This window comes from Athene cunicularia, assembly GCF_003259725.1.
Source record: "Athene cunicularia isolate RWA chromosome 2 unlocalized genomic scaffold, athCun1 chr2_part1, whole genome shotgun sequence".
Lineage (NCBI taxonomy): Eukaryota > Metazoa > Chordata > Aves > Strigiformes > Strigidae > Athene > Athene cunicularia.
The window spans coordinates 28801924-28819131 of NW_020799095.1; the positions used below are offsets into that span (position 1 = coordinate 28801924).

At 41.0% G+C, this 17208-nt stretch overlaps 1 protein-coding gene across 1 annotated transcript; it reads left to right on the top strand.

The window, feature by feature from the left end:
• Positions 1–9913: 9913 nt before the first annotated feature.
• Positions 9914–13950, top strand: LOC113476591 (protein FAM237A-like). The gene is made up of 3 exons (XM_026842380.1): positions 9914–10285; positions 12258–12654; positions 13352–13950. The coding sequence occupies exons 2-3, from the start codon at positions 12273–12275 to the stop codon at positions 13375–13377; spliced, it is 408 nt and encodes a 135-aa protein (XP_026698181.1). The 5' UTR covers positions 9914–10285; positions 12258–12272; the 3' UTR covers positions 13378–13950.
• Positions 13951–17208: the final 3258 nt, after the last annotated feature.

The following is a 17208-nucleotide window of genomic DNA, read 5'->3' on the forward strand; positions in this document are numbered from 1 at the left end:
GCAGGGGACAGGCACGGCTTGGCGCAGCGTGGCAGCCGCCAGCTCCGGTCCTGGCAGCCGCCCCGGAGCGCCCCACGCCAAGAGGGCGTTTCGGGCCGAGGTACGGGCACGATGCCTGAGGGAAGAGCAAGGCCACGGCTGCCGGAGCTGCTAGGTGCCGGGCAAGATCCGCGGTTTCCAGCAGCGTGTGCAGCCTGGCAGCTGTGTGCCGGTTAGGCAGAGCATCTGCTGGTGGTGAAGTGAGGAGCCTTAACAAAATGGATGCAGTACAACTAAGAGAGACACTGGGCAGGCAGGATAATGCAATAAAAGGGTGGGCTCTCAGCCGGAGGGGCTGTCAGCAGGAGGGACTCTTAAGGAAGGAGCTGCAACTACTGAGTCCCAAGATAAGGGATGGGACTCCACAAATACTGAGTTATCATAATTATGGAAATACTAATTGGGTAAAAAGTCACAAGAGGAAGAGGAGGCATCTTCAGTCTTAGTCCTGAAGACCCCCACCCACGACCACCAGGAGCCACTGCGCTGGCATAACTAGGAGGAGACCAGGGCAGAGCACATGAAAATGACTTCTTAGAACTCATTATAATAAACCCCACCTTTTCGTGGAGAGATCATGAATATATACAGGTGTTTTTGGACCTATCAATATGTAACACCTTGTATAAAGCCAAGACAAATTACCATCATGGGTGTGCATGCTTGTGGAGGAGCAATCCCCCGTGCCCCCAGCGCTGCAAAAAAGAATGCCTGCTTTCTAATACTCCCAATTCTGAGTCTCAGAGAGTTCTTCCTCGACCGGCTTTTCAGTATCAGTGTCTTTGCCCATACAGCTGGGCCTTTTCAAGCCAGTTGGTCATACTGCTGATGGGCTCTCCCTCAAGAAATTAGGACCTGCCCCTTCAGTGTCACTAATTTTCAGGATAAGGATAACCATGTTGAGAGTATGTGGCTTTAATAAGGTGTACAGTGCTTTGCATTTCTTAAATGGTCGCAAATGAGAGTGTTTTGTAAATATGACATTAGTAACATCAGAATAGTAAAATTGGTGAACAAATGCTTCCATGTTCTTTCACAAATCTTTGTTCTGTAAATAAATATTTTCAGACGGTATGAGCATATTTTCAGTGTTGTGGGGTTTTTTTTAAAACACAAATCCTCATGTAAAAGTATTGTCTGTACCTCTTCTAGCCTTTCCATGAGGTCATACATTTTCAGTAGCAGTTGTTAGCTACCTGAAGAGAATCGTTACCATTTACACTAATTTAATACTAAAGTTTGTCAATGGATTTTATCTGTTATGTAATAAAACAATTTAGAAAACTGGTGTGCCATATGCATGCTAAATGGCCCAACAGAACACTTAAGCAGTATCCAGGATGTATCACAACATGTGAGTGTTGTCCAGTGCCATTTTAAGGATGTAAATTTGGGTTTGTTAGCTGCTTGTTAGTTTTGTTTCTTAGTTGCTCCATGGCCTAAGACACTAGATTTGGAAACTGGATTTACAAAATATATGCAAGTGGAGTAATTTTGCTTTATTTTGAACACAATAAAAGGCCAATACCTGTATTTTAAAAATCTACCTTCATATAGGTCTACATAGTCATTAATTAATTAGGGTAAATGAACCTTCAATTTGCTAAAATTTCAGACATAAATCAGGAAAAAGTATTTTAAAAAGAAATCAGGGAAGAATGAATAAAAAATCCAAATTCTTAATCCCATGCTTTTCAGCTGACCCACACTTGCTGTCTCTGATTTAGAAAAACAAACTGTTTAATTTACACCTGAGTTCTTTAGAAGAAGGTACAGGCTGTTGTTCAGAATGATTATTCCTGATGGCTTTTGATGATCTTGATGAATGAATAAAATAATAACATACTTCAGTTTTACAAGATACTACAGTACAAAATGTTGGGTTTTTTGTCTTGAAGTGTCATATTCCATGAGAGCTTTTAGTAGTATTTTTAGAAGGCCTTAGTCCCCTTTATGATTCTTTGTGTATGGAAAAAATACATTCAAAAGCTTTTCACTCTGTTTACTGTTACTGACCTGCTTTTTCTGCTGTTCTGTATTATTTTTACCCATCAAATACATATTCTGTTTTACCTAAAAATACTTCTAATTTCTACTAACTGGACATGCTTGTATCATACAGTTACAGAGTTTTTAGAGCAGAAGATGTTTCAGTGATATAAATGGGAGAGGAAGAGAAGATGTGACTGTTGTCTAGTGAGCCTAAGTTAAATCCCCCATATTCAAAGTATGCCTTTCCTCAGTGCTAAAGTAGTTTCACCACATGGACAAAGGCAAGATGGATTGTGTGAACGGCAGAGCAGAAATTATTACAAGAACAAAAAATGCAAAACTCCATGTCATGCTTTCAGATCATGGGGACTACACCTGCAGTTCTGAAACAGGTGATATGTGAAATCTATCAGCAAGTGTGTTGAACAGGTCTGTTAAAAAGGTTAGAGCTGGAAAATAGAAAATGGGGGTCTGGCCTTGTATTTGTGGCATTTATCTGAGGGTCCTAGATGAGAAGCTTGCTGGCTGAGACTCCCTCTGTACTTGGTGATGAGAGGTGTCACCAGAGGACAAGCCGCATCGTGAACGACTCCCTGTGGATCCTTGTCTCCGTTTAGTCTTTGAAGTTAGGTGGGCTGAACCTAGACTGCAATTGCTTAACTTTAACAAGAAGAAAAAGTGACCTGGCCAACCACAGACCCCAAAGCCTGGTCTCAGTCTCATGCAAAGCTTTGGAACAACTCAATTTTGCCATATTAATACCCTATTGAGAAAACATTTGATAGGGTATCACCTGGGGAGAAATGAGAATATGGTGGTTAGGAGAGAAACGGTGAAGTGAGATAGCCACATAAAAAGTTGAAAAGGAAGTTGTCGGCCTTAAAGTTTTGGTTTTAGGATGGTCTTATTTGATACTTTTTGTGGTAGCCCTGATAAAATCAGTAAGAGCATATTGGTGAAATCTGGAAATTATATATACTTAGGAATCATTGTAAGTACAGAGAGTATCAGGAGATGTATTTTCATTTAAAGTAGGGAGGTATTAATGTCATTGTTTAAGGCCCTGGTGAAATCACATTTGGGGTACTGTGAAAATTTCTAATTGTTCTATAGCTAAGGTTGAACTGAAAGAGAAGTAGAGGGATGTTAGGTGCATCACCAGAGAGTCTGGGAGCCTTTCATACAGATTTTAGGATGTTTACTTAAATAAAACAAAAACAGAGAGGAGATACAAGTGCTGTCTATAAATATATCAGGAAAGTAAACATGAAGGATGAAAACCATTTAATTTGCAGGGCAATGTTGACACAAGAACAAATGGATATGTACTATTCATTAATAAATATATCAGGAAATTAGAAGAATGTTTCTAGTCATTACAGCAATCAAATTCTGAAACAGCTTTTCCATGGAATTAGTGGGAGCAAAAATATGCCTGTTTTTAATAGGGTGCTTGATAAATTTATGAGGCGATCGTACAACAGAGTTTTCTGTAGTGGCAGGGAACTAGGCCCCACCATCCAGGAGGACCCTTCTGTTCTGTGTTACCATGCCAATTCATAGTACAAATAGCAGAACATTTTGTCCAGATTTATGGTTCATAATATGGGAAGGACTTGTCAGTCCGATCTGAAGAGTAAGCAAGGCTCAGAAGTCCTTACATATGCCAAAGTTAGACTGTGCTACTGTGACTTCAGTAAAGTGTATGATGTCAGCACTGAATAGAAAATAACAGAAGAAAAGGAGATAAGAAAAAGAACTTTTAAGCAAGATGAAGAAAATGCGGGGAAGTTGCGGATGGCAAAAAGGTTATCATCAAAGTTCTTCAAGGATCCAGTCACAGGCCCTGAGCTCTGGATACCAATACAAGTATATACCAAATTATCTCGTGCTTTTATGCTGTGTTCTGCTTTTGTGAGGCATGCTGTTTGAATTTGGTACTGTTGAATCATTACGACTGTTGAGAGCAGCAGGGTCTGTGGCTTGTCGAGTTAGCAGAGCCTTCTATTCAGTGTGCTGAACTTCCTCAGCACACAGCAGGAGGTCAAATCCTACAGCAGGTTAATGTGTAGACTGGTCCAGAACTGATTCAACCCATGTAATCGACCCACAACTCAATCTCAAGAAAGAGAAATAAGGAAAAACTGGTCTCATATATGTTGTGAGATGAAGGTGTTAAATCCGTTGATGTAACACTAGATTTATTGCAGCACTGAGCAAGCTCATGCCAACAAGCTCATACCCGCAGGGAATTAAGTAACATTTCATTTGAAGTGTGCCATTGTGCATTTTCTGGAACCTTTTATACCAGTAAGTATATGACCACACGTACAGGATGCTAAAACCTACTGAAACTGAATCGATGCTAAAACCTACTGAAACTGAATAATTTAAAACTCTTAAAGTTTGAGGACGTTCAGATGGTTTATTTTCTAAATACTTTGCTTCAAAAATGTATCTGGTCACCTGAAGTGACTCTCTTTTGCCAGGGCAGCACCGATTCCATCATCATTTTCTTTTGGTTTGTGCTGGCTGTTTAATCACTAGCGGGTGTGCCGTACTTGAACTGAAGTAACAGGGCTGTGAGCACTTCACTGTCCAGCCTGATCATCACTTTGAGCATCACTTTGTTATTTCTTTACTTCAGACACTGCTAATCAGTGATGCAGAGGGTGACTCAGTGAATCCTCTTTACCTAAGAGTGTGCAGGTGTGTAGTCACAGAGATAGCTACAATTCAGTCATACAAAGGCTGATAGCATTTTAAAAGCCCCCAGACTGATTTATACGTAGTCAATAGTCAATGCATATTCTGAGTTTCATACTAAGTAATGCTTCAGTTCCTGCTCTTTCTGTTCTCATTGTGTGCTTCAAATACTTGTATATGATTGCTTGAAAATCACAAGGGTACTGCTACATCAAATTATGGTTTTACCACTCTGTTTCTTTTCTCTCATGATATAAATCACTAGGTAGAGTGCTGTCATCAACTCTAAAAAGAAGCAGCCATAAAATCTTTTCCCACAATAATTTTAAAGCTTCCAGCAGCAGTTTTTTGAAATTTGTAATTTATGTGCTGTTTTTCCCAGTCTAGAGAAGATCTAACTTCGATGTAAATACTTAACAGTTAGGCTGAAATGTTTTAGCAACATTGCTTTATTTTAAAATAGAGTTGAAATAATTTAAAAATGCAAGTCAATTTTCTTTCCTTGCCTTTATGAACATGTATACTGTGTTTCATTGCAGTGCTGGGAAGCTGGCATAAAGGTCTTTGTAGTTGTAAGAAATAACTACACCAACATATCCAAGGTCCAGATGTTCTAAAAAATTGATGTATTACTTCTACAGATTTATTTTAAAAAACAATTTCACGAAGAGATTTAACCATATCCAAGGATACGCTCTTCAGTACAATAAAGTGCCACTAGATGGAGGCACCTCAGCTGCAATAATAAGCTGAAATACAATGGTTTGAAAGTCATGCTCCAGAAAAACTATCGATGTTGGAGGAATTTGGAGGGAAGCATTTTATTTTGCCTAAGTTCGGTTATCAATTAAAAAACTCAAAAATCATAGAAATAGGCACTTTTGTCTTTAATCCCATCTCATAAAATTTACTGTGTGAAACGGCAGTACTGGAGTCTGTGGGTGTACATGTGCCGCATGCTGCATCTTTGGCATTCTTCCTGGACCCCTGCAGGATGGAGAACACAACACAATTTTTCTCTAAATCCCATTTATATTTAATCACCAGCTGGAAAAAAAAAATCTGCTTTCCCAAGTATATGGATAGAGTCTCCGATTTTAAGGGCTTTCACCTGCAACCCAAGCTTTTATGTAGCTTTCGGATACATTAGATTTTTATGAGATTTTTTTAAGATAATCATAGATGGACTTTCCTTCACCCTACCTGTCCTAAAACAGAAATTGTAATAACAATACTTACCTAATAAACACGATCGGTGTCTTTCTTCATGGTACTTCCATCCTACAAGCTTCATGTCACATCCTTCAAGATTATTAGTTGCCAATAATTCTGATGTCAATATAAATTCATGGGTTCTCCCATAGGTGACAATCCCTCAGTGCTTGACTGACAAAGATAAATAATAACATAAAGTAAAATTAAATACTAATACTACTTCAGAACCATTTTCACATGGGGACATGGATTTTTAGATATTACCAGAGAATTTTCACATAAACAGATTCTTGAGAGAACATTGGAGACAAGGTGGCACTTTAAAAAGGTAATTTTTATTTGAAAAAAATTGAAAATTATTTTATTTTTCCTAAGAAAAACCTGCTTCTTAGCATTTTTATTTCTATAGTTGTGTTCTAGGAATACCTAATTTTAAGATTAAAATGTGAATTAGTTTAGGAAAAGCTAGAGGAGCATGATAAAAATAGATCTGCATGGTGAAGGGACTGAGGGGTTGTGGTCAGTGGCTGTTGGAGTAGAACAAAATCACTGGGTTTGCTCCGGTACGTGGTGCTACTACACCTAGATGTTTTAAGCAGGAATTGGCTGAGGAAAAGGAATCGATACAGTGGCCGAAGAGCTGTGAACTACCCACTTCTTTACATACCTTAAAATGCCTTTGAAATGTTGGCTGTTTCACTGTGGGATTAATACATTTGATAGTGCATAAAGGAAGCAAAAAGAGGAAAAGCTTTTCTTAACTTAAAAAGTTACTGAAAGCTGTTTTGATTAATGATATGAGGGAGATTTCTTAAAGGTACGTCCCTGGTACAGCCTTCCTAAATGCTTTCATCTCATTGGTTATGAATGCTGCTTTAGAATTTCAAGGAGCAATTACATCTAATACAGCTTTAGCCTCTTTCAATGATACAAGTTGTCCAGAGATAAGCTAACTATATTCCAGTCTTCCAAATGTTTTCTTCTATATAGCTGTGTAGATTCAAACATGGCTTATTTTTTTGAAACAAGATTTTGAAATGGTGTTTACATTGCTTAGCTGGAAAGGCTTCCAGAAGGTAGCTAGTTGTTCTGAATGTTATTGCAGAGCAGGTTTGTGTTTGCCTTGAAGTACTGTATGTATTGTTTTCATGACAGAAATGATTACATTTCCACTTGAAAGAACAGGCTGTTCCTGTCATGTTATGTTCCACCACAGCATGTTGTGAAACCCTAATAGGCCCAATTTTACTACATATTAGTCCTATGTTCTCATCAGCTGTGCCTTCCTTTAGAGCGAGGAGGTTCTCTGGAACTGTTAACTGTTACACATGCTTAAGCGCTTCAGACATCACGATCCTGGGTACATTATTTTTCGTATGTGGTGATGTACTGCACAGAAAAATAAAGTTTAAATTAGAGTCCTGAGCTGTTGGGTGACACTCAAATTTAAGAAAGGAGCAGCTGCGATTTAGTTATATCAGCCCTCTCCTGGTATTGAGCAGACAGCGTTCCTTCAGGCAACGTCTCATGCAGGAGAGTTACCGATGTCAGACTACACACACAGCCTTGAAGGGAGCTGTTAGTTTTGTGCATAGGTTCAGCAGGTTTTGATTTCTACATGGACCCAGTGCTGCGGAGTGAAGTGGTTTTCTGCTGTGTGCCAGATGCAGCATTTTCACTGCACTTTGAACAGCAGCCTCTTGAAATTTCATGTCTTTAAAGAGAAGGAGTGAAGCTGTGAAGAAGCCCAAGTCTTGTCGGTGCCTCAGATAGCTGACATTTGCTGTGAACTTTTGAACAGCCTTCACAAAGATGCAGTTTCTGTGAGGCAGTGATCAGACCGGTGACATTTGGAGCACTTGTTTTTAAGTTGCTTGAACACTACTTGCAGACAAAGTATTCCTCCCCACATTGTGCCAGAATTATCGTATACCAAAACCAAGCTTGTCTTCTACTTGAGCTTTCCATGCAAGGGTTTTCCTTTGGCTTTCAAATTTGGTTCTCTAGAGTAACCCTGTTTACCACTCCTCATGCCATAGGTCTTCAAAACACTTCACATTCATAGATCCTCACACCATGCAGGGCAGATTCTGGTCTCTAAAAGTTAGTAGATAAGGAAATTACACTGGTAAAGGCCGCAGGTCTGCAAGTTATTCCTCATAAGTGGACATCTAGACTGAAAGATGAAGTGAAGTGGCTGAAGAAACTCACTCCAGAGCACGTAGCATTGAGCCACAGTAACTCCCAGCTGCCTTCTCTTGGCAAGAGCCATTTACAGTCCTCAGTAGGTGAGGAGAGAGTAAAATGACTTCCTTCCATTATATGCAATAGGAAAAGGGCTGGGACATCCCTTATGCAGTAGTTCTCAGGTTATGAACTGTTACTCTGCAGAGTGATGAACTGCATTGAGACACCAGTGAAGCGGGGGATTTCAGTGTTTCAGTTGCAGTCCTTTAGCGCAGAAGCAGCCACAGGAATCCTGGAACATTTCTGAGATGATATCAATAGTGTTGCCTTTTTTGTAACTGAAATTATTGCATATCCCCAGCGTTAAGAATTTTTGACATAAAAGGAAGCTACATTCAGCATTATAATCTGACTTCGAACAGAAGCAGTTTAGAAAGAAACACAGAATTTCAGTGTATTTGCAAAAATGCTTCACGCTTAATGATGTTGGCTGCTGATGGTTTTACTCTGACAAACTTTGAATAAGTTCTAGTACCTTTGAAGGTGAAAGACTGATGAGCTTCCCTGAAAGCAACAGTCTCCTTGGAGAGTTTAGAAAGCCTGTATGCAATGTATGAAGAATTCTCTAAAACATCATCAGCATTTCAGAATATGACCTAATTCATTGGTAATCTAAAGAGGTGATTCGAATGTATATGTTGAGAAATTTGTCAGAAAAATCTGTGTAAAGAAATCTAAACTTTAATTATGTAAGATAGCTGTAATAATCCTCATCCTTGTAGAATCCAATTTTGGGCAACCTGTCCTGAATTAGGCACAATAGATACCTAGAACAGGCTCCAGAAATCCAGCTTTCTGAGTGTGGAGTTGCATGAGCTATCCAAGGAGGAGTGCCAGGACTGAGGGAGAAACAGAGCTGCAAATTTATGGACAGAAATGTGCCCTTAGGAACACAATTTGCCCTAATAGAACATCATCCATTATAGGAAGTAAAATCCTTTTACAGATTTTAACGCTCTAAGCTCCCTGATACCCCTTAATTAAAATGGTACTTTTAACATTATTTTACTAGCAGGATATAGAAGTTATTTTATATATAGTGTACTGGGTCTGGCTGGGTTAACCTGCAACATACATACCTACAGGAAATCCACAGCAGCTGGAACAAGGATCTGTCTCTATTTTTGGTTTTACACTTCAGTATCTGAGGAGACATCCTAATTGGTGTGTCATAAGAACATGTATGGAAGAAATAATTAGAAATGTAAGTAAGCTTCTTCATAAGCTTCTCTCCCTCAAAGGAAACGGGAGCTCTTCTAAACGTGTGCGTAAGCCTAGTTCCTTGGCAGAGAAGGCAACTGGCCAGAAACAAACCAACAGAAGAGTCTTCAGCTGCTGGCACAGCTGGGCTGCTGCTGGCTAGAAGACGGGGGATGTGAGCATCAGTGCGCAGCAGCCAGCGCTGGCCCCAGCTTCTGGAGGGGATGTTGTCTAGTACAAATGAAACGGCATCAAAATCCTCTCTGGTAACCAAATTATGGGTTATTATTAAATAGTGTAAAATTGATCTCAAGACAGGGAGTTTCTACAAAAAGGGCACTGGAATAGTGGGTGCACATCATGCCTATAAATTCTGGGCTTTGTGTCTGTTTTCATTTTGAAACGTTGTCTTTAATGGGTGCATGTTCTGGTGGGCGGACAGGATTGCGGATGGAAACCTCGGTTTATAAAAAGGGAAGAGCGTTCATGTTACTGACTTGGAGAAAGATTTACCATCCGTTGTTATTTTCGTCCCTCTGACAGCTCCCTGCCTCCCCCCTTCCCTCCCCAAGCACACCCAGCCAGCCAGCCACCCGAACGCAGGCTCTCCAGGTGGGACCCCAGCCCAGGCTCGGCTGACACCCAGCGCCTGCTGCAGAAAGAGGTGGGGCTGCCACAGCCACAGCTCCCTCCCGCCTTCCCCACTGACCTGAGTTCATGCTGCTGCTGCTGCTGCTTTGCCAGTGGCAGCGTCGTCCCTGTGCAGTGTAATCCCGGCATCCTCGGAGCATCCAGCAGCTGCTGGGCACTTGCAGCCCTGTCAGGAATTTTTTTTCTCCCAAGTACTGTTTCAAGGCTACTGTCTTCCATCTCATCACAGAACACTGTAAGTATAACTTCCACTGTGGCTCTTTAGTTACTGTCTCTTGTGAAACTCATCTGTCTTGTACTGAATAGTACAAGTAGTACTTGTATTTAACTACTAGTATTTGAACTGCTAGTGGTAGTTCAAAGTCTCTGTGAGGCTTGTTGTGGTCTCTGCTCCTGTCTGAGGTGTTCAAGTGGACCTTTATCATTTTAGTTTTTAGCTGGATTAAAACGTGAAATCAAAACTCAAAATGTTGGTGGTTTCCTGGCTGCCGTTTTCCTACTTTGTAGCTAAATTGCTAGTGTGTCCTTCTTTTAAATGCTGGTGCCTAGTGAAGTGGAAGTGAGAAGAGAAGCATTTCCATCCCTGCTTGTTTGCTGGAGCCATCTTTCTAATAATCCAAGGAAGAGAAACTTTATTGCATATTCATAAACTCCAGGATGTTGAGGCAGGTAATCCTGCAGTTTGCTGAAACATAGCTAGCAAGGGAAGTTTTAGAAAGGAGGTAGGTGGGGGGCTATCTGTCTCTCTCATTCCCTTGAGTCCCAGAGGTGAGGTAAAGGAATACATGGGTTTAGGGACCTCAGATGGTTGCAGCGGTGTTAATGGCACATTCAAACATCATCCCAGAACCCCGAGGCCACAGCAAAAGGGCCTGTTTCAAGCTGTCCTGTTTCCTGACCTAGCTCGGTATGACTGTGAACTCCATGGTGTCCCCACAACTCTGTCTTCGTATAGACAGCTCCCATATATGTTGTATTATCTGTGGGTTATCCTCTCTTTATTGCATCACTAGGAGTTACAGAGAGGATGTCAGTGTGTTAACACTTCAAAGGCATCACAGACTAACTTTTCATATTGCCAATGCCCTAAGGTATCCTGAGTTGGAGAGCACATGTAATTCTGGCCAAGTTCCCAATAAAATTTGTGCTGTTGCCCAAAATGTTGCCTTGTATCTGCAGAAAATCTCACGTAATTTTGTAACTGTATTTTACATTCTGAATTGGAAACTGGAAATGAGCATAGCACCAACTATTTGACATAGAATTGATTCAGAACACCAAAATAAGGGCCACAATCTGAGACTCTTAACTGTCATCTTTTTCTTCAGGCTTCTTTCTGTGTTCACTTGTCTTTTGTTTGTTTGTTTTTATGTTTACTACCCTCTTCCACTGCACTTTATCTTGATAGGAAGGACTGAAAAAAAAATTACCAGGTGTTTTAGTGATGTTCTCTCTAAACCTGCTTTGAGCATATGGAATATGCATTGTAGGAAAACTGCCGTTTTCCCAGACGGAATCATGTATAATAATGACTACATCTTCTATAGCATTTGAAGTTGTCATTATGCCTCCTGTGTTATTACTCTTTCCATCTCCAGCTGTCCAGATTGTTTCTGTGTTTTACACATATGCTAGAAATACTTGTGCAAAAAGTTTGCTTAATTTTCTAACATAAGCCAGAAAGAAATTTGCTTTTTCTGGTCTTGCAACAGCTCCTGAATGAGTTCATAACCTGCCTATGCTCACCCAATACAATGTAATGGTCTGGTTTACTGTTCCTTCATTACCACCATTCTGAGTTGGACTGTTCCATGAAAGACTGGCTATTTCTGTTACTTGTTTGCAGTTATTTAAAATAGTATACCAGTGTTCTTTAAGCATTTGTTATTAATCTGATTTTACTGATGGTCTAAGCACAGGAGTTTAATGGAAGAAGTCTTGAGCTCAAGGAGCAGTTCTGACGTAAACTACGATCACTTCAATCTTTCTGATTCAGAAAGTTTTCATGTTCTAAACAGCTTTAACAATTTCTAGGTGCAAACCTAGCTCCATTGTCAGGGTTCATTGACTGGTATATATTCCATGGTTTGAAAAGAAATATATTTCTGTATATATGCATAAATGATCTCTTGGGGTACTCTTGAAAGTTATGTGAGAGTGAATTACATAACAGTAGAATCACTGTGATTTTATACACTTTCTTTCAGGTATCTTTTTGGAGTATGGAATTTGTGTGGAAACAAAGGTGGTATCTTCAGCTGGGGTGTGTATTGATACTGAATTTGGTATATGGCAATCCAGACTATCAGAAAGAAATTCCTGCAAGCCTGGGTCAGATTGACCACCAGTGCTGGGAGGTGTCGTCCCATGGACTGGTCGAAATGAAGAAACTCAAGGTAGCAGATAGAGTCATTGATCTCTGGGACTTCTTGATGTTCCTGAAGGAATCCCCTAAGCCCAAGCACAATGAACTCTTCAACGATTTAGCCCAGAACTTCTGGGATATGTATGTAGACTGTGTGCTCTCAAGATCCCATGGAATGGGCAGAAGACAATTAATGTCTCCCAAATATGCTTCCACATACTCACATAGAACTTTAGAAGGTAACTACAGGATATGGTGTTAGTCTGTTATGTACTGACATTAAACTGAACCACTGTCCTATTCTTGTCCTTGTTTAGACAACTCAATACAGTAATTTCCAGTTTTCTGTTTCTACTTGTCAGAAGTATTTGCATCTTCCAATGGTAGCTACTTTCACAATATGTGAGACAAAAGTAGTTAAGGTACTACACTTCTCTATTTAGCAAAGTGTAAAAAATGATGAGTATGCATGTGGGAGTGTGTGAAAATGGATGCTGCATTCTCTGTTTATCACTGTGTGCATATAAATGACATGACAATACTGAAAGTTTCCTGGTACTTGCACTTCAGGCTCAACTTTGGGGAATCATCCCTCTGTGAGAAGGGAGGCTCAAATCTCCAACTGCTTGAGCCTTGTTCTTCCCATTAAAACTGTTGACACATAATGTGTTCTCATGGTCACTGTGAATCATCAAACAATGACAAATTCTGGTCATCATGGTCTGGGATGAGTCTGAAATGAGATCATATAGGTGACTGGCTTTACATCTTATTAACCAATTCTAGATCTGCTGCCTTCCTTCATCCTCAGCAATAAGACTTTTTCTGATGTACCCAGATGTTTTAGTCTCCAGACTGAACATGCATAACATATAATCCTAGCATTCCTAACCATATTGCTTGGAAAATAATTACGTTTCTTTCATAATCTTGCAGGGTCTGCATTCACCAACCCATTTTAGGCAAAAATGGGAGAAAATGAAGATACCTCAGCAAGGCAACATCAAAATGAAGGAGCACAAAAGCACAGCATATACTGTAGATGCTTTGACAAATTCATTGGCATGGTTCAACCTTTTTTCTTCTTTTCTTTGTATAAAGTAAGGAATCACTGCTAAACTGATAAGTACATGAGCTCCCACATTGTCACTTTTGCTTTCCTGTCCTGCAATCTACTAAGGTTGCCTTTTTTCCCACTGCATGTGTGAATGCTTTTGTGTTTTGAGTTAACACCTTTGTTCTCTCAGGTAAGCCTGTAAGTCTGAACCAGTGACGTATTTTTGTAGAGGCTCATTTCTTCCAATAATTCTCTTTTTTAAAAGTTAAATTTGATGGAAACCCAATATATTTTTATACATTAAGCAATGTCAACAAACATATTTTATACAGTGTCTTGCACACACAATCAACTTTTAAGAATAGCAAAAAAGTGTGACATCAAGCTAAAGGGAAGGATTATGTTCACTGTAATGTTCTGTGCAGTCTAAACTTTGTATTTTATCACTGCTTAGTCTAGGCTATGGATTAAAGTATTTTTCTATGCAGCAAAGTCTGAATAGTAGTAATTTTCTTGTCTATTAACATGTTATTTATAAAACCACTGCTACATTACATTAAGAACAGTAACAAGAGTGCTCTTTATGCATCCATACAGGTAAATTAGGTGATACACAGAATCACAGAATCATCAAGGTTGGAAAAGACCTTGAAGACCATCTAGTCCAACCATTAACCTAGCACTGACAGTTCCCAACTACACCACATCCCTCAGCGCTGTGTCAACCCGACTCTTAAACACCTCCAGGGATGGGGACTCCACCACCTCCCTGGGCAGCCCATTCCAACGACTAACAACCCCTTCTGGAAAGAAATGCTTCCTAATATCCAGTCTAAACCTTCCCTGGCACAACTTGAGGCCATTCCCTCTTGTCCTGTCACTTGTTACTTGGTTAGAGAGGCTAATCCCCAGCTCTCTGCACCCTCCTTTCAGGGAGCTGTAGAGGGCCAGGAGGTCTCCCCTCAGCCTCCTCTTCTCCAGACTAAACACCCCCAGTTCCCTCAGCCGCTCCCCATACGACCTGTGCTCCAGACCCTGCACCAGCTCCGTTGCCCTTCTCTGGACACGCTCGAGTCATTCAATGTCCTTTTTGTAGTGAGGGGCCCAAAACTGAACACAGGAATCGAGGTGCGGCCTCACCAGTGCCGAGTACAGGGGTCAGATCCCTTCCCTGTCCCTGCTGGCCACGCTATTGCTGACACAAGCCAGGATGCCATTGGCCTTCTTGGCCCCCTGGGCACACTGCTGGCTCCTGTTCAGCTGGCTGTCAATCAACACCCCCAGGTCCCTCTCTGACTGGCAGCTCTCCAGCCACTCCTCCCCAAGCCTGTAGCGCTGCTGGGGGTTGTTGTGGCCCAAGGGCAGCCCCCGGCATTTGGCCTTATGGAAACTCCTCCAGTTGGCCTCAGCCCATGGCTCCAGCCTGTCCAGGTCTCTCTGCAGAGCCTCCCTACCCTCGAGCAGATCAACATCCCCCACCCAACCTGGTGTCATCTGCAAACTGACTGAGGGTGCACTCGATCCCCTCGTCTAGATCATCAATAAAGATGTTAAACAGGAGTGGCCCCAACACCGAGCCCTGGGGGACACCACTCGTGACCGGCCACCAACTGGATTTAACTCCGTTCACCACAGCTCTCTGGGCCCGGCCATCCAGACAGTTTTTTACCCAGCAAAGCGTGTGCCCATCCAATCTGCAAGCAGCCAGTTTCTCCAGGAGAATGCTGTGGGAAACGGTGTCAAAGGCCTTGCTAAAGTCAAGGTAAACAACATCCACAGCTCTTCTCTCATTCAACAAGCAGGTCGCCCTGCCGTAGAAGGAGATCAGGTTTGTCAAGCAGGACCTGCCTTTCATAAACCCACGCTGACTGGGCCTGAGCATCTGGTTGTCCCACATGTGTTGTGTGATGGCACTCAGGATACAGTCCATCCCTGTCATAGCAAGCAACATCACAATTGAGAAGAGCCCCATGAGTCATTTGACAGAGTGAGAGACTGGCTTGACTACTGCTCCCTTTATAAGAAATTATCCAGCATGAATAAACTAATTCAGGGAGATTAACCATCTAGTTAATCCATTTCTCCTGATCACAGAAGGCCTGAGAAGAAAAGGGAATACTCAGAAATGCTGACTGTTCTCTGCTTTACTCCTTGGGCAATGCAGCTTGTTCAGTCCCTGTTGTGTCCTAGCCTTTTATGGGATCCCAACTGGGTTTAATTATTGTAGGAAACAACACTTACACAGTGACAGCATATAAATCTTCATAAGTAACAAGAAATCCATCCTACATAATGCCTAACTCATACATAGCTTGTAAAATACCCAACAATTCCAAAAGATGTGTAAATGTTTATTTAGGTAAAAACAATATTGAATGGCATCTTGTAAAATATGTCTCCTATAGTATTCTGGAGAGAGTACAAAAGTAGTGAGAAATTTCTCTTACCCATGAAATATCACTATGTTTCTGATACGAAAAATATTTTAAATACACCTTTTCTTTTGAGCAAATAGAATGAGTTATGACACACCCAAACCCAGCAGTTTCAGGAATTAATATATTATGATGAGCAGCTATTTGACAGCCATCGTCTAATCTGTTCCAGCAATGTCCAGTTTATAAAGCTGGCTACTGTATTGCATTTGCAACAAATGAAGTGTCTTAACTGTCATTAACCAAATAAATTTCCCTTGCTCCCAACTACCAGTAGTTTTATTCATCACCTACAGCAGTGTAAAACTATAACACTTTAAAGGTAGTGTTTTCGACATAGTGATCTTTTAATTGAATGCCAGAGCAAGGTATCCTATGCAGTTTTAAAAGCTCCATCCTTCCTCAGACTGCGAGCCTTTGTTTTTGTTATCTTTCTGTAGGAGACAAAGGTGCTTAGGATCTACCATAACTGGCTCTAGAATGTTTGAATGATCTTTTGCTACAGTCACCCCACAGTGTCTGCCACAGGGGCAGGTAATTATTAACAACAGGAATGCAGGTCCATACACAGCAGCAGAAAACAAATTCCAGGTGGACATACCTGCTTTGTCTATGACAAGAGCCATGGAAAGCCAGCTGGCTGCTCCTGGGGTGTCTACGAGAGCGATTAACAGTTAATGGGATAATCTTTTCCTCCACCAGTACTCAGCCCTCCCTCTCTTTCCATCCCTGGGTTACAGCAGGAACAGCAAGACCAGTTTTCTTGGGTTGCCCTGCAATAGCCAGACCATAGTCCATGGCTGGCTGGAAAATCAAATGCTGTCTATGCTGCTGTGAAGCCCTGTGGTAGTATTCATTTATGAAGTATAAGCAGTTTTTGTTAGAATTAACAAGAGCATTTGCAGCTACTTGCCTGCAACATCAGGGTGTCTGTAGCAGCACAGCCAGTTGGGGGAGGAATGCTGTGGGGCTCACTTTGTGCCCCGTTTTGTTTTTGCATAAGTATAAACATAAAATGACTTCCAGTTAAAAAATATTTTATATCCATACCTTGGCTACACTGTACTTTTGTAGCTTTTGCTCAGAAATTGGAAGGACTTACGTGAGGCCTGTATGTTTTTTTTTTTTAAAAATGGGCCAGTGCCTTGCTGCCAGTAGTAATGAGTCACCCACACATTCACATATATGCAAGCATGTAAAAAACCTCTAAATGTCACAGTCTTTTTTCTCCTAGTCAAATATTTACTGTTTGATTTTAATTGTGAAAAGACAATGGAGCATACTTTCTGTGGCCCCAGTGT

Excerpts from the sequence above, each read along its gene's own strand:
- LOC113476591 (XM_026842380.1), top strand. The coding sequence starts at position 12,273 with ATGGAATTTGTGTGGAAACAAAGGTGGTATCTTCAGCTGGGGTGTGTA. Across the intron at positions 12,655-13,351 it reads CTCACATAGAACTTTAGAAG|GGTCTGCATTCACCAACCCA; the intron begins GTAACTACAGGA and ends ATAATCTTGCAG.